The sequence below is a fragment of the Engystomops pustulosus genome, chromosome 3 (assembly GCF_040894005.1).
Source record: "Engystomops pustulosus chromosome 3, aEngPut4.maternal, whole genome shotgun sequence".
Classification (NCBI taxonomy): Eukaryota; Metazoa; Chordata; class Amphibia; order Anura; family Leptodactylidae; genus Engystomops; species Engystomops pustulosus.
In genome coordinates this window covers 144,481,277-144,507,313 of record NC_092413.1, presented here as the reverse complement: position 1 = coordinate 144,507,313, position 26,037 = coordinate 144,481,277, and the positions used below count along the sequence as shown (strand labels likewise).

The 26,037-nt window shown below is 39.6% G+C and overlaps 1 protein-coding gene across 3 annotated transcripts in view; it reads left to right on the top strand.

Moving 5' to 3' along the window:
- DVL3 (dishevelled segment polarity protein 3) overlaps nt 1-25,120 on the top strand; it is a 77,998-nt gene extending 52,878 nt beyond the window's left edge. For 2 of the 3 annotated variants that reach the window (XM_072142408.1, XM_072142410.1), the window contains 12 exons: nt 9,289-9,424; nt 11,099-11,192; nt 11,517-11,586; nt 11,683-11,822; nt 11,929-12,005; nt 13,067-13,134; nt 18,112-18,261; nt 18,383-18,514; nt 21,964-22,131; nt 22,620-22,832; nt 23,259-23,654; nt 24,052-25,120. In XM_072142408.1, coding sequence (XP_071998509.1) covers nt 9,289-9,424; nt 11,099-11,192; nt 11,517-11,586; nt 11,683-11,822; nt 11,929-12,005; nt 13,067-13,134; nt 18,112-18,261; nt 18,383-18,514; nt 21,964-22,131; nt 22,620-22,832; nt 23,259-23,654; nt 24,052-24,083 — 1,676 coding nt within the window. In that variant the 3' untranslated portion in view covers nt 24,084-25,120. Of the gene's footprint in view, nt 1-9,288; nt 9,425-11,098; nt 11,193-11,516; nt 11,587-11,682; nt 11,823-11,928; nt 12,006-13,066; nt 13,135-18,111; nt 18,262-18,382; nt 18,515-21,963; nt 22,132-22,619; nt 22,833-23,258 lie in introns of all 3 variants that reach the window. The other variant, XM_072142409.1, reaches the window with a different exon arrangement.
- Nucleotides 25,121-26,037: the final 917 nt, after the last annotated feature.

Below are 26,037 nucleotides of genomic sequence, written 5' to 3'. Positions count from 1 at the left end.
ATCGCACCCTGATCAAACTCTGACGTGAAATGCAATGCGAGTGTGGAAGGGGCCTAAGAAGCTCCTTACTATGAACTTATTACCTGTGTTAATTGCAACTCCTTGAACTTGTTACATTTTATAAAAGACCCCTTTCCATACATTCATTCACACACTCCAACCTCTCCACCATAGCCAAGACCAAAGAGATAAGGAAACCACAGAGGCAAAAAATTGTAGACCTGTGCAAGGCTTGGATGGGCAACAGGACAAAAGGCAAGCAGCTTGGTGAAAATGCAAAACTGTTGGCACAATTATTTGAGAATGGAAGAAACTCAAGATGACAATGGCTCTTACTTGGTCTGGTGCTCCATGCAGGATCTCACCTTGTGGGATAATTCAAAATGAGTAATTTCAAAAATTGGCCCGGAACTACACAGGAACACCTGGATAATGACCTGAAGTGAGCTGGGACACAGTCTCAAAGATTACCACTGCATCATTGTGGGTTAAAATCTCGTGGGGCATGCAAGGTCCCCTTGCTTGTGCTAGTACATGTCCAGATCTATTTGAATGATCCCCATGAGGCATGGGAGAAGATCATGTGGTCAGATGAGACCTCTTGAGGAAGTAGAAGGATGATTACAATCCCAAAACTCTGTACCAATTGTTAAAGTTGGAAACCTCATACTTTTGGGGTGCATTTCTGCAAAGTGGACAGGACAACTGCTCTAGAATGAAGGAAGGACAGATGAGGCCATGTATCACAAGATTTTGCCTAAAACCGTTTTGCCCAACAAAGAGCATTTGAGATGGATTGTAGCTGGGTCCTCTAGCATGACAAAGACCCAAAACACACAGCAAGGTCAACCAACTAAGGAGTGGCTTCGTAAGCAGAATTTCAAGCTCCTGGTGTTGACTAGCCAGTCTCCAGATCTGACCCCAATTGAAACTCTTTGTAGGGAGCTGATCTCTGCTTGGTGTCAGAGAAAACTTCAACGTATACTTCCAGTGGATAGAAATGCCCATGGTCATGTGATGTCACACTGGGGCGCTGCTCTTTATATCTCAGAGTAATCACAACTGGAGGTATTGATACAGAAAGTATATTGCAAAATTATAGATTTTTTCTTCATACAAACAGTAACATTTATTTGCTGAAATGGTAATTATATTTCTATGTATTCTTTCATGCAACAAAATTATAATTAAAGGGGTATTCTCGTCTGGGAATTCACTTTCGTATATAAACATTTCTTCAATTAGATGTTGTTAAAAAAATGTTCCAGTGTAAAGATAATTTCTGATTTGAAGATAATTTCAAGTTCCAGTGTAAAGATAAATGTAGCGATATGGTCCCTTAGAAACAAGACTGTGTCCCTGGATACGACCACCTCTGCTGGAGGGATTGCACAAAGAAACAAAAAGTTTCTGTATATGAAATGTCTGGAAGTTACTGCAGGTCCCACAGCCGTCCTGTGGTAATGAACGCTGAACCCAGGAGGTCAGGCAGGACTCAATAGCGCATGTCTGGCCATTGCTGCCAAAATATGAGGTGGTCGTATCCGAGGAAGCCATTTCTAAGGGACAACATGGCTATGTTTATGAGAAATTATCTTCACATGGGAACTTTTTTTTTTTTTTTTTTTTTTTATAACATCCAATTGAAGAAATGTTTACATATGTTAAATACATTTAATTAAATGTGAATGCCCAGATTGGAATACCCCTTTAATTTAAATAGTGATTTAATTGTGATTTTCCTTTTTTTTTTTTAGTTTATGTCTTAAAGTTGAAGTTCCATTCCATTGAAAGTCAAGTATCAAATACTTATTTTACCCACTGAATGTATATATGTGTACAGGAGAGGGGGGATGAATAGCTCATGCTTATACAGAGGGGTAGGATGTATGGAAAAGTGTGTTTCCTTATTGACTGAAGAAGGATCTCAATACACACAGCCTACTGTGCAAGGTTTTAAGGAGATATTCTGAGCAAGTAAAACAACCCCACAGGAAGTAAGTGGTGTACAATAGGTGTGATTTTCATTATTTATTTATTGGGATGATTCTAAAATCCTCACATTAATACAGATCAGTATTTGTCGAGGGACATATATAGGGAAAACTGGAAAAGTAATGCAATTGTTGGCAGTATGGGGCCCCTTCATCATCCGGTCCCAGAGGTAATATCTATCTGAAACGCCCAGAAACAAAATTCTGGTGTCAGAATCTCCCCTTGTCAATATAATATCAGGATTGTGTTTCTTGTTGAAACTATACTGTAGAATATCCACTTTTAAAGTTGTAGTAAAAAATGTGGATTTTTATTTTTTAATAAATTTCTTAATTCCTGACTGTAACTACGACAGTGGATATCTCCAGTTTAGATTCATCTAGAAACACAATCCTGATATCCTTTCTAGGTGCCACTGTTCAGAAAGCATATTTTCAAAAATACATGCACCCTCTGCCTTGGCTCTGAACCTGGAAAACCGTGATTGATTTGGTACATATTTATAACTAGAGATGAGTGGATCCAGCATTCGGGGTTAGGCCACGTGACCCAGACTTATTGCTGGATTGGCCAATTCGGCAAATTGACGGCTCTAGCTACTATGCATGGCTATGATTGGTCAAGGGCAATACAGCAATTGTCTTGTTCTGTCAAACTATTCCAAAAACAAGAACAAAACAGAACTGCAAAAATTGACCTGGACATTCAGGCACTAGTGACCCTCACAAAGGGATTAAAGGACAACTACCACCAGGATCAAGGATTGTAAACCAAGCACACTGTGATATTGGTGTGTGCCCCCTCTGGCACAATCTGCTCTTTTTTTAAGCCTTCTACACCCTTATTTTTTAAAGACATAGGCTTTAAATAAATTATGCAAATAAGCCTACATGCATGGGGCTTGGAGCCCCTCTGGCTCATTTGCATAATTGTAAAAGCCTTTTTTTTTTTTTTTTTATAAACTCTAGAGTGTAAGAAGCTTAAAGAAGAGCATATCCTGCCAGAGAGGGAACGCACCTATAGTAAGCAACTCCTAGTGCCGTAATTCAGGGTGACGGGTCCTTTTTAAGATTATTGTCCAGAGTGAGATACAGAATATTGTTACTGTTTTATTGTTTTTGATTTTTTTTTTCCCCCCTTGTATCTATAATTAAAATTTTGGTAAACTAAATAAATTGCCAAAAAAATTTCATTTCCTGAGGACAAGTTCCCGTTTAGACAGTTTCAATTATTCAACTGGGGCAGGACATGTGCCAAATGTAAAGGTGGCAGGTTTTGGCAATATGTTTTCTCGGCATTTCTGAATGTTAGTAGTGTCCAGAATTGACTGCATACATTTTACCAGGTGAGGTTTTTTTTTTCCTACAGTTTAAATTCACAACGTCGTAATGAACTTGTCTAACACGCGATGGGAACAGCAGAATTTGCCCAGAATATGAAGTTTGCATTCTTGTGAGGCTTACTATAAGCTTTATATTTGTTATACATTCTTCCCATCACTTGTGATTTTAGTAAGTGTAGAAAGTTAAAGCATGTTTTCTTAAGACCTGTTCATAGTACCAGCACACACTGTGCATTGTTTTAATCAAGGATCAGAAGAACATCTGCCTTTTCACTAGCAGCCTATTTTGACCTTTAAGACCAAGCAGTTATTGTGGTGGTGGTTGTTGTTTTTGTGGTTGTAATATTTTCGCCATCCTAAACCCATAACTTTTGAAAAAATGTTATCGCTGTCAGGACTGTAGGACTGGTTGTGTTTTGAATGGCAATATATTTAGGGTACATAAAACATTTACCGTATTTTCCGGGCCATTAGGCGCACCGGAGACCCGACGGGACGAGACGCGACGCCGAGACGCGGAACGCGGGGAAGGTGAGGGGGAGATGGAGAATGGCATACTTACATAGGTCCCCGCTACCGGAGACGGCAGATCTCCAGCGGGAACTGCAGACCGACGCGGCAGACGTTGTTCGTGCCGCGTGGTCTGCAGTTCCTGCTGGAGATCTGCTGTCTCCGGTAGCGGGGACCTATGTAAGTAGGGTCCGCTGCCCTCCTATAGGGCGCACCGGACTATAAGGCGCACTTTGGATTTCCAAGGAAATCCAAGGCTTTTATGTGCGCCTTAGAGTCCGGAAAATACGGTAATAACGGTTTCTGTGGGAGGATTGGGGGAAAAAAGCTATTCTGTTCCTTTTTTGTATTTTGAAATTTATAGGAAATGTACCATTAAAATCCATCATGATAAACCAGGGACACTTAATCATAGATCCAGGAACTGTGACTGTGGAAATCTTCTTATATTTGTTATCTATGGCTTTCTCCCTGCTAAAATCATCTTTTATAATTATGCAAACAAGCTTGAAGGATTCTGGTAGGTGATTCCAGAGCCTCTTTGTTGTGCCTTCATAGGCTTTTACAATGAGCATAGCAGGTCCCCTCCCCACTTCCTGCTACTGGTTGATTTTAGACGGAGGCCATTGTCCCTGGTTTACGGATGAATTATGATTGGTAGATTTCCTTTTAATTTTTTACACTTTTACAAATAAAACCTGTTTATTGGGCTCCCAGGTCTGTATTTGAGTGCATTCACCTGCTAAAGTGTTATTTGTGGCAACTAGGGCAGAGGTGATCATTATCTTTATTTACTTGTACTGGCATGCACTTTTCTAGAATGTATTATATACAAGAAGATCTGGGCATGGTTATTAGTTATAATAAGCCACTGCATTTTATGTGGGTTCTTTCCTGTCAGCAATTTTAACATTCCAATAAAGGAATTAACTTGTTTGTAATCTTCTTGTGTGATGTGCTTTGCTCATCCTACTTGTAGTTGTTAAATTTAGGTAGGATATAAATGTGTTATAAACCTAAGGAAGAAAGGCAGCAATCCAAACCGTAGGAGAGAGTTCAGATATAAGTTGCATGCAGCCAAGGGTACTGGCGCTCAAAAAAACCCCATGTGGACATAGTAATTGGAGAAGACCACAGCACCGGAGGAGTTAAATTCCAACGAGTCTTTATTTACAATTCATCCAGGCATAAAACAGCGACGTTTCGATTCCCATTGAATCTTTATCAAGCATGGCCACAGACCTGCCACATCATTTCTCAGGATAGATGGATATTTTGTTCGAAATTCACATATGCCAAAATTCACATATGCCATATTTGCAGCTCCAATCCTCTTACTTCTTGCAATGGAGCATGAAAACGCTTTATTTCAGACTGATCCCACAAAGTCCATAAGTAAAATCCAGTTTAGAGACAAAACCTCACAAACCCCGACTCAACATTCCAATTTTATAAACTGAGTCATATGAAGGATTTATATCCAGGCTCTTTTGTTATCATATAATCTTCTATTGACATAGAAAATTAAATTTCCAGAAAATGGGTAACTATTCAGACTCCTCCGCTATGCGTTTTACTTTTTTCTATCCTCCTCAAACTATATCTAGCAATGAACTCTAGAGGAAATCACATAAGGATGTGCAAAATAATTCTTATTCTTTATTGTAGTCTACTACAAGCCTACTACAAGCATTGTTTTTAACATTTCCATGTTAAAAACAATGCTTTTCATAAAAACTGTGCATGCATTTAATCAGCCATCAAACATTTATTGATGCATACAGTGGGTTTGGAAAGTATTTAGACCCCTTAAAATTGTTCACTCTTCGTTCCTTTGCAGTCAATTGGTAAGAACAAAAAGTTCAGGTCTAAGTAACTGCCCAAGGAGCTCACATACAGAATTGTGGCAAGGCACAGATCTGGCCAAGTTTACAAAACAATTTCTGTAGCGCTGAAAGGACACTTGTAAGGTCTCTGTTACTACTACCTGTTGGAGCAGCTCACAAGGATCCCATCCCAGCCTCTTTTTAGTCAATTCATACATAAATCATTCTAAAATAATCTTTTCTTTATTATGTAAATGAGACTGGTCACATGGTCAGAGGCAGTGATGTCCCCCCTGTTACTTCTCCCCTCTCCTCCCCCTGCTCATGTCTGTGTGTAATGTATAGTAAAGCATTGCTAGTGTCTGTGCTTTATCTTCTGACATGCTATCCCTCCTAATACACATGTGTGCTACACAGACATGAGCTACACATGTATCTGACATGTTCTGCTATAACATGGCTACCTGGAGCTGTTGTATCTCTACTACACACACACACAGGCTGCAGGGGGTGCCAGCACCAGGAAGCACATGGAGGAGCCATTACACCATTATACCTCACACCATTATACAGACTGTCATTGCTTAAGTTTACAGGCATGTAGAGGGACTTTGAAGGGATAGAGGCAATGCTTTCTAATAGCAGTTTATGAAAATATATTTAGTTTAGGGGATTAATTTGCCTAGCACAGAGGCCTCCATATTCCTTAAATGGAAGAAGTTTGAAATGACCACAACTCTTCCTCAACCTGGTTATCCAGCCACACTAAGCAATCGTGAGAGGCTTACCAATGACTGTGGAATGTTATTTGTGCCCAACGACTGTACGCACCGCATGCATGTAGGCTAAGATTGACATTTACATATTTAACTGAAGATATGATATAAAGTGCTGTTTCGTGCAGGGCTTAGCAGATTCACAAAGTTTCATTAATAAACCTGGAGAATGAAGCCCATTTAAAAAAATTATATATTATTATTATTCTCCTTTCAGTCTCAACCCTGGCTTTTCATAGTGTAAATATGCTTTTCGCTTTACTGAGGTACAGTAACCCAGTTTAATAGGGATAGATCTGGAGCTAAGCTTGTTTAAAAGTTCATATAGCTGCCAACGCCCTTTATACCCTAATTCCATTAGGCAAAATGACCCCCTTATTCTTGGCATCCTGCTGCCCACCAAATCACATTCCTTGTCAAGCTAGTAACTATGGAAGCCTTTCGCTAACAATCACCCTCATTGTATGATATTTAGTGGTCTAAAAAAACAAACCCAACAATCGGCAGGAGAAAAAACTTCTCCACCACAGCAGTGACAAATGTAGTGTACTTTGTGGGGCAGTGGAGTCTGTGGCAATTTTGATGGAGTTGGACTGACTCCACAAATTATAAAAATTACAAAAATTTCCTTCTATTCTATTCCTGATCTCAGGGCTTAGGCCCTGGGTGAACAACATTTATTGGTCCAAGGGCCGTACTGTTCAACTTTAAGTGGCTGGATCAGTAACCAGCATCCTAGATGCACTACTACTAGTACTAATAATAATACCAGTATGTTTTGGAGTGTGGGAGGAAACCGGAGGACCCGGAAAAAAACCCCCGCAAACACCGAGAGAATATACAAACTCTGCAGATGTTGAAGACCACAGTACAGCACAAAATACCAACCCAGAAATTATAAATACCACAGTGCAGCAATAAATGATAGTCCAAAAACCAAATACTGTATTCAGAGCAGACAATAATAGTACTGGAGACCCCTCCACAACAGACATTAGAGACCCCCTGACTAGATGAACGCCAATATTGGAGTCCTCCCCCAGAGCAGACAAACACAGCAAAAATAAGTAAATCCTCTCCTTTCTTGGATACTTTTCTGCTCCCTGCACCCCACTGCAGCTTCTTCTCTCCTCTATGTGCCACTCAATTGTGTCCCATGCTGGTTGTGTGCGCTGAAGCTGTACAGTATGGCTGACAAGTACTTACCACTCCTGGATCGGCAGGAGAGGACCTGGAAGCAGTGAGGACTTCTCTTCTGCACTCAATACTACGCAGTCTCCTGCCCCAATGAACGATTGCATCAATTATCACCTGTCCACGCGGGTTGTGCACCTCTGATCCCCCTTTTAGGTTAGCTGAATGTGTGTTGCACTTTATGTATATTTTCGGTATTGAAGCTCCTCTGCTGTAGATTAGATGAATAAGGCACTGACAAGGAATGCCCGCATTTATCTCCGTACTGCTAGAGGGACCAGGAAAACGGGAGTCTGGAGTCGTTGATCATTTTTGGGGTAGTGGAGTCGCAATTGAAGTTTGACTTGCCGGCTCCACATCCCTGGTAATTGATTCTTTTATATGTATAAATAGCATAGCGTGTTAGATCATTTTGCCTTTTGTGTAGTTATAATGAAGCCTGTCTTATGATGATCCTGACTATTATTTATAGTGACCATAATCTCAATGGATAGTTAGATGTTTCACTTCTTTTTATTTGCTTCTATCTATCTTCTCTATCTCTTAAAGAAAATGTGGGATGGAATTGGTTGTTATAAGCTACAAAATAGGTGTTTTTTTTTTTTATTTTCTTTGTAACGACCGGACAGCATAATGTACTATTGCTGTCATGTTGGTTAGGATCCATGAAAAGAACTCAAGCTATCTTATCTATTAAAATAATTGTCCCATACAGTGGACATTTCAATGCAAAAGTGACAAGTTTTAATTTTTTTTCTTTGACTTGAAAAAATGTGTATTTCCTAAAATGGTATTGAAACAATAGCTTGTTCTGCAAATAACGATACCTTATGGAGCTGCATACAAAAAAGTATACAAAAAAAGTTCAGCTCTGTTTATTCTGACCCACAGAATAAAAAGCATGTGTCATATGGACTGCATTATAATAAATTGGTGCCACAAAAACGTACAATGTGTCCCACAGAAAACAAACCTTCATATTCTGTTTTGTCAGCAAAATGTTATGGCTTTTTGAATACAGAAAGTAATCATCTAATAATTGTTGTTCATACTGATTGAAACAAAGTTTTAGGTGAAAAAATAAACTCTACGAGTTGTTCTGCATGCATGACTTCTTTTAGCTGCTGCCTGCTCTTTGCTTTGGTGTTCTGAGGATGATGGGACTTATACCACCAAAATCAAGGATTTTAAACCAAGAGCACTTACATGCTTGTGTGTTCCCCCTCTAGTAGCCGCTCTTTATGCCCTTGCTTTTACAAAAAATAATTTAAAAAATATATGTGCAAATGAGCCTTAGGGCGTCCAGGTACAGTACATTTAACAGCTATGGAGCCCAGAGCCCCTTGGGTTCATTTGCATAATTTTGAATTATTATTTTTTTTTGTTTAAAAGAAGGGCATAAGAAGCTAAAAGAAAAGGGGGCACATATCTGCATTTCAGTGTGCTTTGTTTACAATCCTTGTTTCTGGCTGTAGATTTCTTTTAATGATTGGTCATAAAGACTTGGATATCATATTGACAAAAATGACCTCCTAATGGATTCCTTAACTCAGAATAAGCATAAACTTTACTACAAAAGTTTGTATCAATTCCTTTACTTCACTTTAAACAATGAAAATAACTATTTCCTAATTTCCTATTAAAGCTCCTAGGCTCAATGGCACATCAAAGATGGAGAGGCGCAGGGATACAGGAGGATATGAAAGCTCGTCCACCCTAATGAGCAGTGAGCTGGACTCAACTAGCTTCTTTGATTCTGATGAGGACGATTCTACGAGCAGGTATGTAGAAATTCAAACCTACGTGGAATGTGCCAGAAATAAAGTTAGAACAACGCCTTAGTACAGAACATGTGAGTTTAAAGGGAACCTGTCACCAGGGACCTCATTTTTCACTAAAGACAGATTGTAAAAGCCCATGACACCAGCAGTGCAAATCTGCCTTTCTGCCTTTTCTAAGCATTTGCATTACAATATAATTGTGTGTTATAACTTACTCTTGCATCCTGACAAAATCCTGGGGTAGTCACAGGGGCTGGACTTTGGTTTGCATGCTTTTCAAAAAACATGTGACCTGTTTAAGCTGCAGGCTGTCCTCCATGTTTGTGCTCCTGTACAGCTTGTCCCTCCCCCACTGATGTCAGGCTCACCAGGCTGTGACCTCTGAGAAGAAGCAGGAGGTGGAGCTAGACAGGAGCACAAAGGTGGGGGCCAAGCTCTGAGGAGTGGGAAACACTGACAAGCCACATGTTGTTTTTTTTAAAATGCATCCAACCCAAAGTTCAGCCCCTGTGACTACCCCAGGATTTTGTCAGGGAGCAAGGTAAGTTATAACACACAATTATATTGTAATGCAAATGCTTAGAAAAGGCAGAAAGGCAGATTTGCACTGCTGGTGTCATGGGCTTTTACAATGTATCTTTAGTGAAAAATGAGGTCCCTGGTGACAGGTTCCCTTTAATGACACCATCTCCTTATCAGACTGATGTTGCATGACCTCTCTTCAGTTCCATCACATATTATGTATACTTTTAGCTTCTTATAAAGGATGGCCCCCTTACAAGACAACTTTTATTGTAACACCTTAACCGCCCCTGTGAACTCAAATTCAGAGCTTCAGGTTTGTATCAGAAATGATATTTCCTGAAGATCGTATGATTTTGACAACGTCTTAGAAAATTGATCACACAATTAAGTTTTTCCACTATGCAACAAACTGCAAATCTGGGCCTATATGTAACCTCTTCTTTTTGGGTCCATATGTTTAGACAAATTTCCTTTTTTTTGGGGGGGGGGGGGGATCCGATGCTTGTATCTTTAGTACATAGACATGGGATGTGATTTTGTGTAATGTTGATAAGCATCAGATGTGTTATTAGTAAAGTCTCTGCGAGGATGTTATACTAACAAATCTAACACTCATCACACCGATAAATGTTGAGTACCTTGTGACTGACCTACACTGTCACATTTTGCATCTAAATGTAATACCAGGTTGAGGGAAGAGCTTCATTTGGCCTACATGTTATAGCTAACTTTATGACTGGGCAAGGTCTATTTGATCAGAACGTTGACCATTCAGTTTGATAATCTATAATTTTTACGATAATTGTAACATTTTATATGTATAATTTGATTGCTTGAAATGGTAAGTAACATTGTATATTATGTTACATTGTTTTGTACATCTTTTGGAGTCTAAAGGCTCATATAAGAGTTTGCTTAACTCTTAGCTCAAATACTTTTATTAAATAAAAACTTCTAGTAGACAAAATTTAGCTATGTTAGGGTGACTTGGTTCTTTATGATGCTATTTAATGAGTGCTGTTTTATTATAAACATTTTTTTTTCTAGAACAATGCAGATAATGTGATCATCCCCTACACTTTACTTGATAATCGGATACTAAAATATATTAGTATGGCATATAAATACAGAAAATGTTTTGCTTTGCAGGTTCAGCAATTCCACAGAGCAGAGCAGTGCATCTCGTCTAATGCGGAGACATAAAAGACGCCGAAGAAAACCAAAAGCCCCTCGTATTGAGCGGGTGAGTAGTGTATTTTCCCTGATGGTTGTGTTACTGCATGGACATGTATGTGGGAATGTGAAGAGCATTACTCATTTCATCATTTGAGTCGCTAGTCTGTAGCCTTTACTTTTAGTGTAGGAGACTCAAATATCAGCAATTCCGTTGTAGAATCTCTGCAACATAAAGCTTACAAAACTGTTGAATATGAATGTGCAGAAATTACTGTTTTTATGCCCCTTCCATAATAACCACCCAGATATAGCTGCTAGGCTTCCCTCTAAAGAAACAGTAATGACTTTGTTTTGTGATCTCTAATCATACTGATACCCTTTTATCTTCCAGTCGTCTTCATTCAGCAGCATAACAGACTCCACCATGTCTCTAAATATAATCACTGTTACTCTAAACATGGGTGAGTAAGCTCAACCATTCTTCATTGTATTTGATGTTTCCTCAAAGATCAGGTGAAATCGTTGGCCAATGTGTCTGTTTGTTTGTATTTCATCAGAAAAATACAACTTCCTGGGCATCAGCATTGTAGGCCAAAGCAATGAACGAGGTGATGGAGGAATATACATTGGGTCTATCATGAAAGGAGGAGCTGTGGCTGCTGATGGCAGAATTGAGCCAGGGGATATGTTACTGCAGGTGCTGTAAAGTTTGTGAACATTTGGGAATGGTTTTGGAGAGCACAAATCAACAAGGTCTCATGAAACAGGTTTTACTTATGGTATTTTATTAATTTTTTTTGTAGGTCAATGACATAAATTTTGAAAACATGAGCAATGACGATGCTGTGAGGGTCCTCCGGGAAATTGTGCACAAGCCTGGGTAAGTGCATTGTGACATGCATGTTCTAATTCTGTATTACCGAGATTTGATGGTATGCTAAATAACAGTTAAAGGAAACCTACCACTTGAAGTGGCAGGTATAAGAAGGAAATACCGAGCACCAGCTCAGGGTGAGCTGGTGCCGGAGCTTATTTTTGTTAGTGTTTTAAACCACTGTATCGCGGTTTAAAATACTTTTAAAACTTTATAGCCGAAGCTGCTTCTGCGCAGGGAGGTACGCGCTCGGCGCTTACCACGCGCGCGGCTCTCCTTCACTTCTTGTGTAGCCGCGTGCACGGTCGCGCGCATGGTAAGCGCCGAGCACGTACCTCCCTGCGCCGGCTATAAAGTTTAAAAAGTGTTTTAAACCGCGATACAGCAGTTTAAAAAGTGTGTTAAACCGCGATACAGCGGTTTAAAACACTAACAAAAATAAGCTCCGGCACCAGCTCACCCTGAGCTGGTGCTCGGTATTTCCTTCTTATACCTGCCACTTCGAGTGGTAGGTTTCCTTTAACCATTCTATATTATTCCCTTGCTTAAAATGGAGTTCAACATTGTATTTTGGAAATGCAAATGTTAACGGCGATGTAATTGGGCAAATTTCTTCTCTGCTGTTGTATTGCGTTTCAAACCGCAATGTAACCGCCACGTGTATGTACGTATTGTAACCACAATGAGACTGCCAAGTACCATAGGGGCCTTAAAAAAAAAAAAAAAAAGTTTAAATCGCCCCCTTCCCCTACGTTTAAATTTAAAAATAAACCAATAATTTAAGGTATTGCCACATTTTTAAATGCTCAATCTATCAAAATATAAACCGTGAACTCATAACAGAAAAAACAAAATGTTGGCATCAACACTGTTTTTATTTTTTTTAATGTGTTAAAACATATTTAACCTTTTTTTATATCTCTGTGATCGTACTGACTGAAATGCAAAAACCTAAAAGTACATCGGTGACAAGGGGTTCAGACTTATAGTGGCTTACAGGCCCCTGACTAGCTGTATATAATGGTTAGCTGGTATACTGGATCATCCGAGCTCTTTTTTTTTTGCAGGCCCATAACTCTGACTGTGGCAAAGTGCTGGGATCCCTCTCCTCGAGGTTGCTTTACTTTACCAAGAGGTAAGTTCTAATAATTTAACCCATTTTATAATCTGTTACTATTTTTTTTAAATGCAATGTCCTCCCTTGAACATATTCTATTGGTTCAAAATAGTATACACCTTTTATAGTGGTCACAAATCGGTCTCTTTAAAGGAACCCCTAATTTCCTGCATAAATGTTGATTTGAAATACTGACTATAGAGGGAACTTTCTGAAAAGTATCTAACTGTAGGCACTAAATAATGGTAAAATAATAAAAAGAGGAGATTCACTTTGAGGTTTTAAATCTACTTTGCAACAGTAAAGCTCCTGGGGCTAAAGTGTTCATGAGGATTTCCTGCTAACGTTTTATATTGCAAGTTTATAAAGTAGTTATCATTTATTAGGAACTCCCATTATAAGTGCCCTCTAATATAAAGAACTTTTCTGATTTCATAAATTTACTTTTGTTTGGTTTTTGTTTTGATTGGTTACCATTACAATTCTAAATTGCACAGTGCAGACAAATTAAATGAAAACCAGCAGTCAGGAATCTGAGCTAAGGTCCACTTCTAACTGGTACAGATCCAAAATTAGCATTATATTGGAGTTATTCTCCAGATTAAAGAGTATAGCCAAAATGTGAAATGACTGAATCCTCGGGCTGAATGAAAATAAATTGTGGCAACCTCTCCATTCCCTCTCAATGGATGCAGTTTCCTCATTTGGTTGGAGTCTTACAGCTATGCTATGTGTAGGAAAAGGGAATTTATTATATATCACATTCACTGTTCCACAAAACAGACTGAAATAGAGCATGACTTTGTGGCGGTTTTTGAGGGACCATTAAATCACTAAATTTGATATTTGTGTGTTCTGTTTTTCATAGTGAATGACATAGGTAGGGATGTCAATTCCTGTTGTGGTAGAAAGCAGCGCAAATATATATATAGAGGAGTCTGATGTATTGTAGGGGCATGAGTGGAGCATCTGACCCCGGCACGGTCTGTCGCTTGTCTTGACATGCGAGGATGACCTAGAAAACAAACCTATAATTAGCAGAGCGAAGGGACAAGATGTCCGGCGCTCTCGGCTTTTATAGGAGTAAAATAGACAAACAAAAAAAAGCTGCAAATACTCACCCGCTCCTCTTCATCTTGATCCCAGCGCTGTCTGTCTCTTGTCTGGATACGTTCAGGATCACCTGGAAAACAAACTTCTACTTGGCAGGAGCGGGACAAACTCTCCGATGCTCCGGGCTGCTAATAATGCACGCCACCACACCTCCCTCGCCCATTCTGGGAGCATGGGAGAGGTGACATCACACGAGAGGCATGACATCACTGGGAGATGGAGGTGTGGGGGCGTGCATAATTAGCAGCCCGGTGCGCTGGACATCTTGTCCCGCTAGCGGTGCTGCTAATTACAAGTTTGTTTTCTGGGTTTCCCGGCATGTCAAGATGAGTGAAAGGTGAAAAGGAGCGGGGGTGAGTATTTGCAGCCTTTTTTTTGTTTTTTTTTAGTGGTCAATTTCCTTTAACGTAGCTGTCCACTTTCAGGAAATAAATGATATTTGTGTAATAAAAAGTTATCAATTTTCCAATATACTTTCTGTATCAATTCCTCATGGTTTTCTAGATCTCTGTTTGCTGTCATTCAACAGGAAGGCTCATTGTTTACTTCCTGTGGATAAATGCCTATCTCTAGTCATGTGATGTTACACAGGCGCACAGCTCCTGTGTAAGAGTAATCAGAGCTCTGTGTTACAACAAGCTGACATAAAATGGGAAACCATATCAAAGATCTTTTTATGAAGTTGGATTATTAATGATTCATTCTTACGATTATTCAGTATTTGGGCTTATGCAGAAACGCTTTCCGCATCTTTATGCTATCAGTGATTTTCGTGGAGTTGTGTGAAAACATCCTTTTTTTTTTTTTTTTTTGTGGAAATGAAAATTCAGAGACATAGAAAACACAATATAGAAAAACACTTGGCCTGCAAACAATCATGTCTTGTGTGAACATGTCACATCCATCTGAATGGGCCCACTAGCCTAAATACACATGACATGCGTAGTTATACAGGACGCAAACAACGGTATTGTATGCAATCGGTATATGAGCTCCAGTCGCATGCTAATGACAATTGAATAAGACTGCCCAGGACTCGAACACAAGCAGGAATAGATTTTTTGCGTGTCGGGCAGTCGTCTCCTACACAGAGCCATGGAATCCACCACAGCTGTGTGCATGAGCCCATAGAAGTGAATAAGAACATCTGCTAGCACATGGCTCAAAAGGGTATTCCCACTTCAGCAAATTAATGTAATTTTTTTGTATGATGAAACATTATACAATTTTCCAATATACTTTCTCTCAATTCCTTAGTTTTCTAGGTCTCTGCTTGCTAAGATTCTATAGCAAGCTTCTATGTTTACTACCAGTCAGTGGCGGATTAAGACAACCATGGGCCCTGGGCTGTATAAAGATTGTGGGCACCCCAAGCGGACTTGAGTTTTACACACATAAGTAAAGCCTGTTACCCCTTATCCCCTGGTACATTAGGCAAGTCTTTAAAAATCCCCCATAGAAAAATGGATTTCTGCTGCACACTAAATCAGGTAGAATATACAGGTGCTCTGGAGGGGGTCCCAATCCCGTATAGTGTAGGAAATTTCTAGATTCCAGTCTGTTTCAGTTGTAAAATCCGATTTTTATTATACAAACCTCAAATGTGACATTTCGGTCAAGCTATTGACCTTCATCAGACTCAGTTTGCACAGAGAAATCAGACATGTGGTTTGTATATAGCAATAGCGGTCACAGCCATGCAGCACCTTATCCCAGAGAGCAGGTGTGATCGCCATTCCCACACATTGACCGAAACGTCACGTTTGAGGATTGTGTAATAAAAATCTGATTTTGCAACTGAAACAGTGTGACTGTAGTCTAGAAATTTCTTTTCAAAATCCCCCCACTCCCTTATCAGATAAATCCAATAACAAATGATAATGCCTCCACATAATATTGCCGAGACACTTTCAGAAGCGAACCTGGCTCCCTGACACTCTGTGACTGATTGACTATAAGGTGTCTACAGGACTAACCTTAGGTGACAATTACTCCATTATGAGTGCTCCCTCCTGGATGTAACTCCAGCTGTTTAATTCGCCCCGAGGTGTCTCCAGGTCCATACAGCATATCCTCCACTGCAACCCAAAAAATAAGTCACTTACAGTATAATTACAGTGTAATGCATTATATACTTTTTTTCCCCCTGCATACATTATCATATATCCCCCCAATTATTTGATAAATATACAGTGTTTTAGTGATTAATTATCCTATATCTAGTCCCCCAGAGTATTTACAGCATCCACAATTTATTATGTATACTGCACCCCCTGAACTGAATAGATAAAGCTCCTCCTAATTAATTAAAATAGAGCCCCCCGAGGGTGCGGTCTCATGTACTGTTCTGATTTTGTTTAGAAACGGAATCAAAGCGTACAGGGGCCCAAAAGCATACGTGTTTCTGTGGAAACGCATACGATCAGTAACCAGCACCTGGTATCTTGTATTGTATAAATGCAAGACTCTGGTGCTGGTTACCAATCACATGTGTTTCCATAGAAATACACATGTGATCGGCTGTGACAAGCCCCCATGCACTTTGATTTTGTTTCTAAACAATAAAAACTGAAACGTGTGACCACACCCTGTGTTTTGAGACGTATTACAAATGCATCAGTTAATGTAACAACTTATGTTTTCTTTTTTAACATTAATAATAATGATTAATGATGTGACATGATGCTCCATACATGCGATTCAAAACACATGGCAAACGCATCATGTGAGGGCATGCTCAATATTATATATTGTTTCCTCTAAACTATGTATACAACACCCTATTATTCCTTTATGTACAGCACCCTCCTTATTAATAATACCCCCCTTCCTCCCGACCCTAATTATTATATATAAAGCGCAACCCTAATTAATTTATATTTATTGCATCCCCCAGGAATTTATATATAGCCCACCTATTTTTTTTTATACAGCCCCCTACTTTATTTACTGCCCCCATATCAGCTCCTCCCCATTTTCTAATATAAAGCTCTTATATACAGCCTCCCCACTTTAGTGATATATAGCCACCCCCCAGGACAATTTAACAATATTTCATATAAATAACTATATAGGTCAGAACATTCCACAGCCCCCAACCCGACTAACAGATCTTCTCAACAATAAGCATCAGACACACCAGGGCTCAATCCTTCCCCCATCCACATACTGGCTACCAGATACCTTTTGAAATACCATGTAGAGCCGTCTGGCATACTTCCATTATGTGTGCACATTTACTGACAGGAAGCAGACAATGTGTCCAACACTCCTGTGATGCACCAGGAACAGCATTATTAACTGTTTCGTGCCAGGGAACAGAGATCTGTCCACAGCTGTGTCAGCAGTGCCGCTGACTTAAAATTTACAGAGGCCAGGCAGATTTTTACGTGTGTATGAGCGGCCTAAGACCCCGGGGAAGCCATTGACATACCGCCTATATGAGGTTCCCCCCACTGCTACCAGTAGACAGAAATCTGACCATTGTCACCAAGGTGCACGGCTCATCAGTATCACAGAGAGTAATCATAGCTGTGTGACATGCACCTGTGTGACCATGGTCAGATTTTTGTCCACTAGAAATGAAGAATGAAGGACCGCAAGCAGAGTTGTAGAAAACTGTGAGAAATTGATGCAAAAAGTATATTGGAAATGTGTATACATTTTTCATTATTCAAACTATTTCAATCACTTGCTCAAATGGGTATACCCCTTTAAATATGTTGTCATAGATTGGGCTTTCATTCCTTCAGGATGACATACACAATGACCCTTAATAAACATATAGTTCACTTGAGTAATGTTGTTGTTTTGTTTTTTTTAACCATCATCTCTCTGATGATCTATCATTTCATCTTGCATCTGCTCTTTGCTTTTCATTAGGTGAACCAATAAGGCCTATTGACCCTGCTGCTTGGGTTTCTCACACCGCAGCAATGACTGGTACCTACCCGGCATATGGAATGAGTCCATCTATGAGTACAATCACTTCAACCAGCTCCTCCATCACTAGCTCTATACCGGAAACTGAGCGTAAGATGACTTCTAATTCTTTAAGAATGTTATAGATTGTTATTCTCTTGCTCATGAAATGTTTTATTTATAAGAACAAGAAATCTCACTTTTTAATCATCTGGTTTTTTTTTCTCTTAAGGCTTTGATGACTTTCACCTATCAATACATAGTGACATGGTTACAATTGTGAAAGCGATGAGCTCCCCAGAATCTGGTTTGGAGGTGCGGGATAGGATGTGGCTTAAAATTACTATCCCCAATGCTTTTATTGGTAAGTAGGAAATTTATGCTATACTGATGACACTTCAGAAGGACTTTAAGTCCTCATCATTAAGGGAAGATAAGGTTTTCTGTGTCTTTCTCTTTCAATGTAAACTTATTGTGTTTATGTTAACATGATATTAATTTAATGCAATTAGGCAAGTCTCCTCAAAAGAGCCTTTGCATTGCGTTTCATTAGCTGCTTAGATGCCACATATGAAAGCACTCTCAACAAACAATGTATCTAACAGCCCAGATCCTTACACAGCATAGGACGCTATTGATTAACTCTATCCATGTCGCTAAGAAGTATGAAAGGCGTCTGTCAATGTTTTATACTAGAAAGAGGATCTTCAAAATTGGAAACCCTTGAAAATAACTTCCTTATCCAATTGGATTTTCGTGGTTAATTCTGATTTGCCAATGTATAAAATGACACTAGAGGCACCCTGGCCCGCTTTATGCTGCCCAGACCTCATCTGATACTATTTCCTGGTCTTCCCATTCTACGTCAGTGTGAATGAGTAGTGTGAGTATGTATGCAGTGTTACCTTTGTTCTATACTTCCCTATCTGCTATTTTATACAAAGAAGAAAACGGCAGCACTCCATTCAAGTGAAAAAAATGGTGTTTATTCCATCCTCTGCAACGTTTCAGCTGTATCCCAGCCTTTGTCCCAGCTGGAATACAGCTGAAACGTTGCAGAGGATGGAATAAAAACCATTTTTTTCACTTGAATGGAGTGCTGCCGTTTTCTTCTTTATATCATTGGACTCTTTTGGTGAGAGTGCAGGATAGCACCCTATAGTTTTTATTTTATTTTTTTTTACATAAGGATTGTGCTGCTGTGCTTTTGCTTTTTTCTTGCTATTTTATACAGTTAGCTCAATGCTGATATACCAATACATCTTTACTATAACAATCTGACTTAATGTGAGTAAGTAGTGCACACACTATAATGTCAGTAGGCAGCAACACCGTCAGATCATAGGGTGTACAGGGAGGAGGCGCAACAAGTAGAGGAACTGCCGAGGAGCATTGTAGGTAAGTATAACCGCTTATTAGATTTAAATACTCTTGTATGGTAAGGAAGAACTGTTTGCTGTTTTGTTCCTTTTTAAAAATGCTAAATAAAATCTTTAAAAATATATATTCATACCTATAGATTATTGGCTATTTTTTTTTTTTTAATGAAAGGTTGGTTGGCAGTCTCCAACTTATAGCGAACCTGTCATCAGCAATTGGCCTAATAAACCACTACCAGAATATTGTCAAGCAGTGAAGCACCATCTAGTTTTTGTTTCTTGCATGACCAGGCCGTGTGGCATTATCCAGAAAATCAACTTTTAAGTGAGCTGTAAATTGATTTATGCAGTCAAGGAGGAGGAGAGTTTAACACTAAAGTCAAGGTGTGGAACTCTGAAGCCTCCTCCTCTGTGATTGACATTGTGCATTGGACTTCAGGGGATCTGGTTTGTGATGTCTCTGGATGCAGAACCATCAGTTACAGTGAAGGGGACTTTCAGGGGAAGAGAGAGCTTAACCTCCCTGTTAAAATCTCTGCCTTTTATACAACTAATTTACATCTCACTTCAAAGTTGATTTTCTGTATGAGGCCACCACGCTGCGTCATGAGAGAGACATTATCTGGATTGTGTTCAGCTGCTTGGCAACATACATTTAGTGGTTTATTTCTGATCAGTTTCTGATGACCGGTTCCCTTTTAAGGACACCCGACTTACAGACACCCCCTAGTTACAGATGGACCTCTCTGCCCACTGTGACATCTGGTGAAGATCTTTGGAAGCTTTACTTTAGTCCCAGGCTGCAATGATCAGCTGTAAGATGCCTGTAACTAAGCTTGATTGATAATCCTTGTTCCCATGACAGCACAAAATTTTGAAAATCCAATTATCACTGGGACAAAAATAAAAAATTTGCCTGGAGCTACAATTAAAAAAATATACCTGTCCCCCCCGCTTTCGATCTTAAACTCCTCTCTTACCACATTTGAGGAACTTTGCCTCACCAAGACCCCAATCACACACACCATTTCACTGCTATATGGAATCTTTTTGACAAGGGAGACAGGAGACTGCAGACCGTACTACGCTAGGGCTTGGGAATCAGCTATTGGTAAAGAACTAACCCCAGAGCAATGGGACACAGTTTATTCCCTAACTCATGTTCTATCATCATCATGTAAACTGCAAGAGCTTAACTTTAAAATTCTTTCATGCTGGTACCGTACTCCGGTAAGGTTGAAACAAATATACCCCCAGGTCTCGGACCAATGCTGGCGATGTGAGATGCATGCTGGAACAATGGTACATATATGGTGGAGCTGCCCCTCAATTGTACCCCTTTGGCATGATGTCAATCTTCTATATAATGCCTTAACAAAATCTAATTTGACTTTTACTCCCGAACAGGCTCTGCTCTCAGCTTTGTCTGGTCCCATCTCAAAGATTAAAAAAGGCATGCTGAGGCACTTTCTTGTCGCCACACGCCAGATTATTCCCAGACATTGGAGGTCAACCACACCCCCGTCGAGAGCTGACTGGGTGGGTGCCATGACATACATTCAAAGGATGGAAGAGCTCAAGGCAATAGATGAGGGTAGAGCGACGGGATTCCACTCCACGTGGTCCACCTGGCTGGCCTTCAAAGACTCACCTGCCCTTGCTACGTGGGTCTCGTCTGGGGTGGTTCCTTGACTTAAATATACTTCACACCTTTTCGAACTATCCCTCAGGATACCGATGCTTCCCTTGGTTGTTTATTCTGATCTAGATATGCTCCATCTTCTTCCTATGTCGATTGTCGTATGATTGGATGTGTGACTGTAATTGTGTTTTAATGTTTGTTCAAGTTCTAAAAATTTTACACGTGTGAAGGTAACTCCGAACTGTTCGACGCTGCTCATTTACTTCGAGCTACACAGCCTCAGGCTTGACAAGGTACATAGATTAGTAATACGAGTTTATCAGTTAGTCGACTGCTAAGAGGCCATGTTAGTACTTTTGGATTGTCCAAAGATCGTTTTAAGTCAGCACTGATCTGACACTGGCAATCAACCTATCCTAAACTGCATGATTTTCATGCCTCATGAGGCAAGCAGTTCAGTGATACAAGTTACCGGTTCAGAGAACCACCGCTTTGTCATGCTATTGTTGTTATTTCTGTTTTTGTTTTTGGATTGTTCAGATAATACTCTTTGTATGACTTGTCTTGTACTTTCCAATAAACGTTTATTGACTCTAAAAAAATATACCTGTCCCAACTTACATTCAAATTTAACTTAAGAACCAACCAAATCTTGTACGTAACCCGGGGACTGCCCCCTTGCCTCATGCTACACCGTGACTTTGATCAGATTAATACATCTGTAGTGCGATACAAATCAAATATGCAGGATTCCCTCATTTATATAGAATTAATAGATTTTTCTGTTTCCAGGCTCTGATGTAGTAGACTGGCTATATAACCACGTGGAAGGTTTCACAGATCGGCGGGAAGCAAGGAAATATGCCAGCAACCTCCTAAAAGCCGGATACATCCGCCATACCGTCAACAAAATAACTTTCTCTGAGCAGTGTTACTACATTTTTGGAGATCTTTGTGGCAGTACGTAGCTATTTATTATGTCCCCTTTCACAGCTCTCTTTTGTTTTGCATTGCCTAATCTATTAAATGCAGAAGGGTCTTGGGTTTTCTGGGTTTTTCTCAGAAGATGAGATGCAGCCACATCAATAGACCTCTATGGGGGCCATTAGCAATCTGTGCAAGTAGCTTACTGCACCCATATACAGTCATGTGTATAAGGACTAAGCAGAATGTGTCACCAAATTTTGTTTTGATTCTAAAAGCCAGTTAACAAAATATATCACTTTATAAAATAGATCTGTCTTGGTTGTAATGTAAGTGATGTGACTGTTGCACATAAATCTTCTACAGTCCAAAATTAGATTGAATAAAAATTCCATATCCTACAATTTTAAATAGTGACTTGAAAAATATAACAGTATGTTAAACAAAAGTGCATTTCCTTGTGACACTTTCTCTTACATAATTGCAAAATGTAATCTTTTTCTTTGATTTTCTCAATGTATCAGACATGGCAAACCTTTCCTTAAATGACCATGACGGTTCCAGTGGGACATCTGATCAGGACACTTTGGCTCCTCTTCCACATCCAGGAGCTGCACCCTGGCCCATGGCTTTTCAATATCAGTACCCATTGCCTCACCCATACAGCCCACATCCAGGATTTCCAGAACCAGGATATAGCTATGGAGGTGGTAGTGCTGGCAGTCAGCACAGTGAAGGTAAGTGTTAGCGACAAATATGTTAGCAACATAAGGCAAACAGGTTTCTTAGACCTGTGTTCTCACGTGTGCCACTTTAGTGTTATTACAGTTAAACTTCCTCTCATGATCTACTTATTCTGGTTTAACACTATACTTCCTCACAGCATGAGCAGTGCAGGGCAAGGTAAAAGGAGTACAAGCTTACATCATTGAAGGACATTACTGATCTTTAGAAAAGAAAGACTTGGTAATGACTTCTATGAAGTGTTGTGTCCTTGTGTTTTTACTTCCTAGATGCTTTTTATACTCTTCTGTAACGTGAAAGTTTATGATTTTCAACTCTCAGGAAAAAAATTAGGCTTCCTCGTAGTTTCAACAGGTAAAATTTATGTGCATATGCATTGTTTCATTCACACTCTCTTCATATTTTTCTTCCTCTTGTAGGTAGTAGAAGTAGTGGCTCCAACCGTAGCAGTACAGAAAAGAGAAAAGACCCTAAGACTGGTGACTCAAAATCTGGAGGTAGTGGAAGCGAATCGGACCACACTACACGTAGCAGCCTACGAAGAGACCGAGCAGCCAGTGAACGCTCAGTACCAGCAAGCGAACACAGCCACAGGAGCCACCATTCCATAGCACACAGCATCCGGAGCCACCATACACACCAGTCTTATGGTCCTCCTGGGGTGCCTCCTCTGTATGGCCCTCCAATGATGATGATGCCAGCACCACCTCCTGTAATGGGCCCCCCAGGAGCCCCACCAAGCCGGGATTTAGCCTCCGTCCCACCTGAACTCACCGCTAGCAGACAATCCTTCCGCATGGCTATGGGCAATCCCAGTGAGTTCTTTGTGGATGTTATGTGAGCAAATTTCCAACGTTGGTCCAGTTTTTAGCAAGTTTGTTTCCTGAAAATTTTCTAATAATTATTTACATCCTGATACTAAGTCGAAAAGTGGAGAGGCCAGCACTACTCTGCTGAGATGTATGTGTGATGTTCGCATGGCCACTAATCCATGCACCTAATCCATCAGACCCCGCTCCAGACTGTGTGTTTGTGCAGAGGGAGCAGGAGGCTGCCCACATTCTTGCCTGGTTGCTTGGCTTTTGTAACAGATTGATTTTAACAAATTAATATTGCATCTGTTTAAACAAACAAATGCCAGTAATGGAATGGATTTACTCTTGTTTTGCTTCCTTTTTTTTCCTTTACAACTCTGTTTCTTTTATCAAGCAGCCAAGAATTCGGGGGTCTTTGACTTTCTCTGAGCAAGTTGCCAGTGAAAGTGCATGATCCTCAAGTCGGAGGGTATCCCTTCCTTGAACATATCATGGCGTCATTGTATAGATGAAGAAAATCCTTTGCCACAGGAAGATTTTGGTCTTTTTAGTAGAAGACGACGATTGGATTGAAGCACCACAAGCCTTACATTTTCATACAACACGAAGAACATGACTATTTTGCCTTTGGAGTGCCATGAATTTTCTTATTCCTTATATAAACTAATGTACATCAAACCTCATACCCTAAAATCTACTCTTCCATATGATGCAGCCCTGATAGCTCCCTTTTCTAAAGGTACCATTTTTTTTTTTTCCTAAAGAGTAGTAGGGATCTTAAGCTGCATCATCTTGTCTTGTATGAACACTTTTCCTGTCAGGGATGTCTGTAATTTTACCCCAAATTTTATTATTTTGTTGCAGTATATTGCACATCATACAGGCAGCATATGAATTAATACCTCTTTTTATGCGCTTGTGGTTGTCCTATTAAACACTACACTTTTATTTGTATTATTTAATCATTATTTTTTTGTGTGCAAACATTCTCCTGTCATCTAGAGAAAAATACGCACAAATGGTGCTAATACAATATAAGGATAATTTAAAATTTGTGTGTACTTGTACACACACACACACACATATATATATATATATATGTGTACAAGTTAACACTTTTTAATGTTTTTTTTAAACCTTCCTAGCCCCTCTCTCTCAGCAACACTAAAAAAGGCACAATTGGGGCTAGTGGCAAACAGATTCTACTTCCACTAACTTTGAACTTTTCCTCTGAGTTTGCATACAGACTGACAGGACGACGCAGAATGGCACAATTAGGAAAATTCATGATTTGCCTTAGCATTTACCCAAAGGGAGACTTGTGTTGTGCACAAGGTCTGTTCCCGCTTTCTAGGCTCTGCAGCGGACTTGTGAGCAGGAGCCTTCGTTTTACATTTGGTTGGTTTTTTTTCCATTGCTTTGTTGCACTGAGATGTTTCTGCTGCAATAAATCTACACACATTTTATATATTGTCCTATGTATTTGTGGAAAGGTCTAAAGATTTCGTGTTGGTTCTTGAAATGGGGTTTATTTTGCAACCTACTCTGATACTGTATACTCCGAAGTGAATTTCTGCATTAATTGATGTAGCAGGATTAATGTTACTGGTGTACATGGTAAGCATATTTATAGCCTATGGAGAATATCCTTGTGTGATACAGCAAAGAGAGATACATTAGCGTGCTTCTTATTTCACTGAATTGAAAATGCAGGCTGAATGCGCTTGTCAAAAAGAACTAGTCAGTGCTGTATGTGACACTAAACCACTGGGTTCAGTGAACCAGGTAAGTAGCACCATTTTGTTAGTTGTTTTGTTTTGTTTTGTTTTTTTTTATACTTTTTAAAGCTTCAGACTGCTTTCATAGCTCTTTAGATTTCTAGTTTTCTTATGTATTCTCACTTTCTTCATTTCTCCCGAAACCCCAAATAATCATACTAAAACAATCTTTATTACACCCCTAGATGAATAAGGGCTATTTCTATAACTGAGGACAATAGGGTAAAAAAAAACAGGTGTGTCCATTATGAACAAACATTTCAGAGACCTGTGTGGTAAAAATGTTCACTATAAACTTTTATAAATTCCAATGATTTTTTTTTTTGTTATTAAAATGGGGCCACTCTTTTAGGGTTTATAGTAGTGGGGGTAATGTGACTTACTGCTCCCAGCAAACACCATACTTTTACAGGGCAAGTATATTAGGTTCTTATACTTACACCACACTTTAACATGGTAAGTGGCCAACCCATTGAAGTATAATTCCGTTAGATGAAGCAAACCAACTTCATAAAGCTGTCAGTTTGACATTTTGATCTAATTTTGGACCTTCTTCAGACACTGATTGCAAGCGTAGTTTGTAAGTACCGTAGCTGTAGAACAAT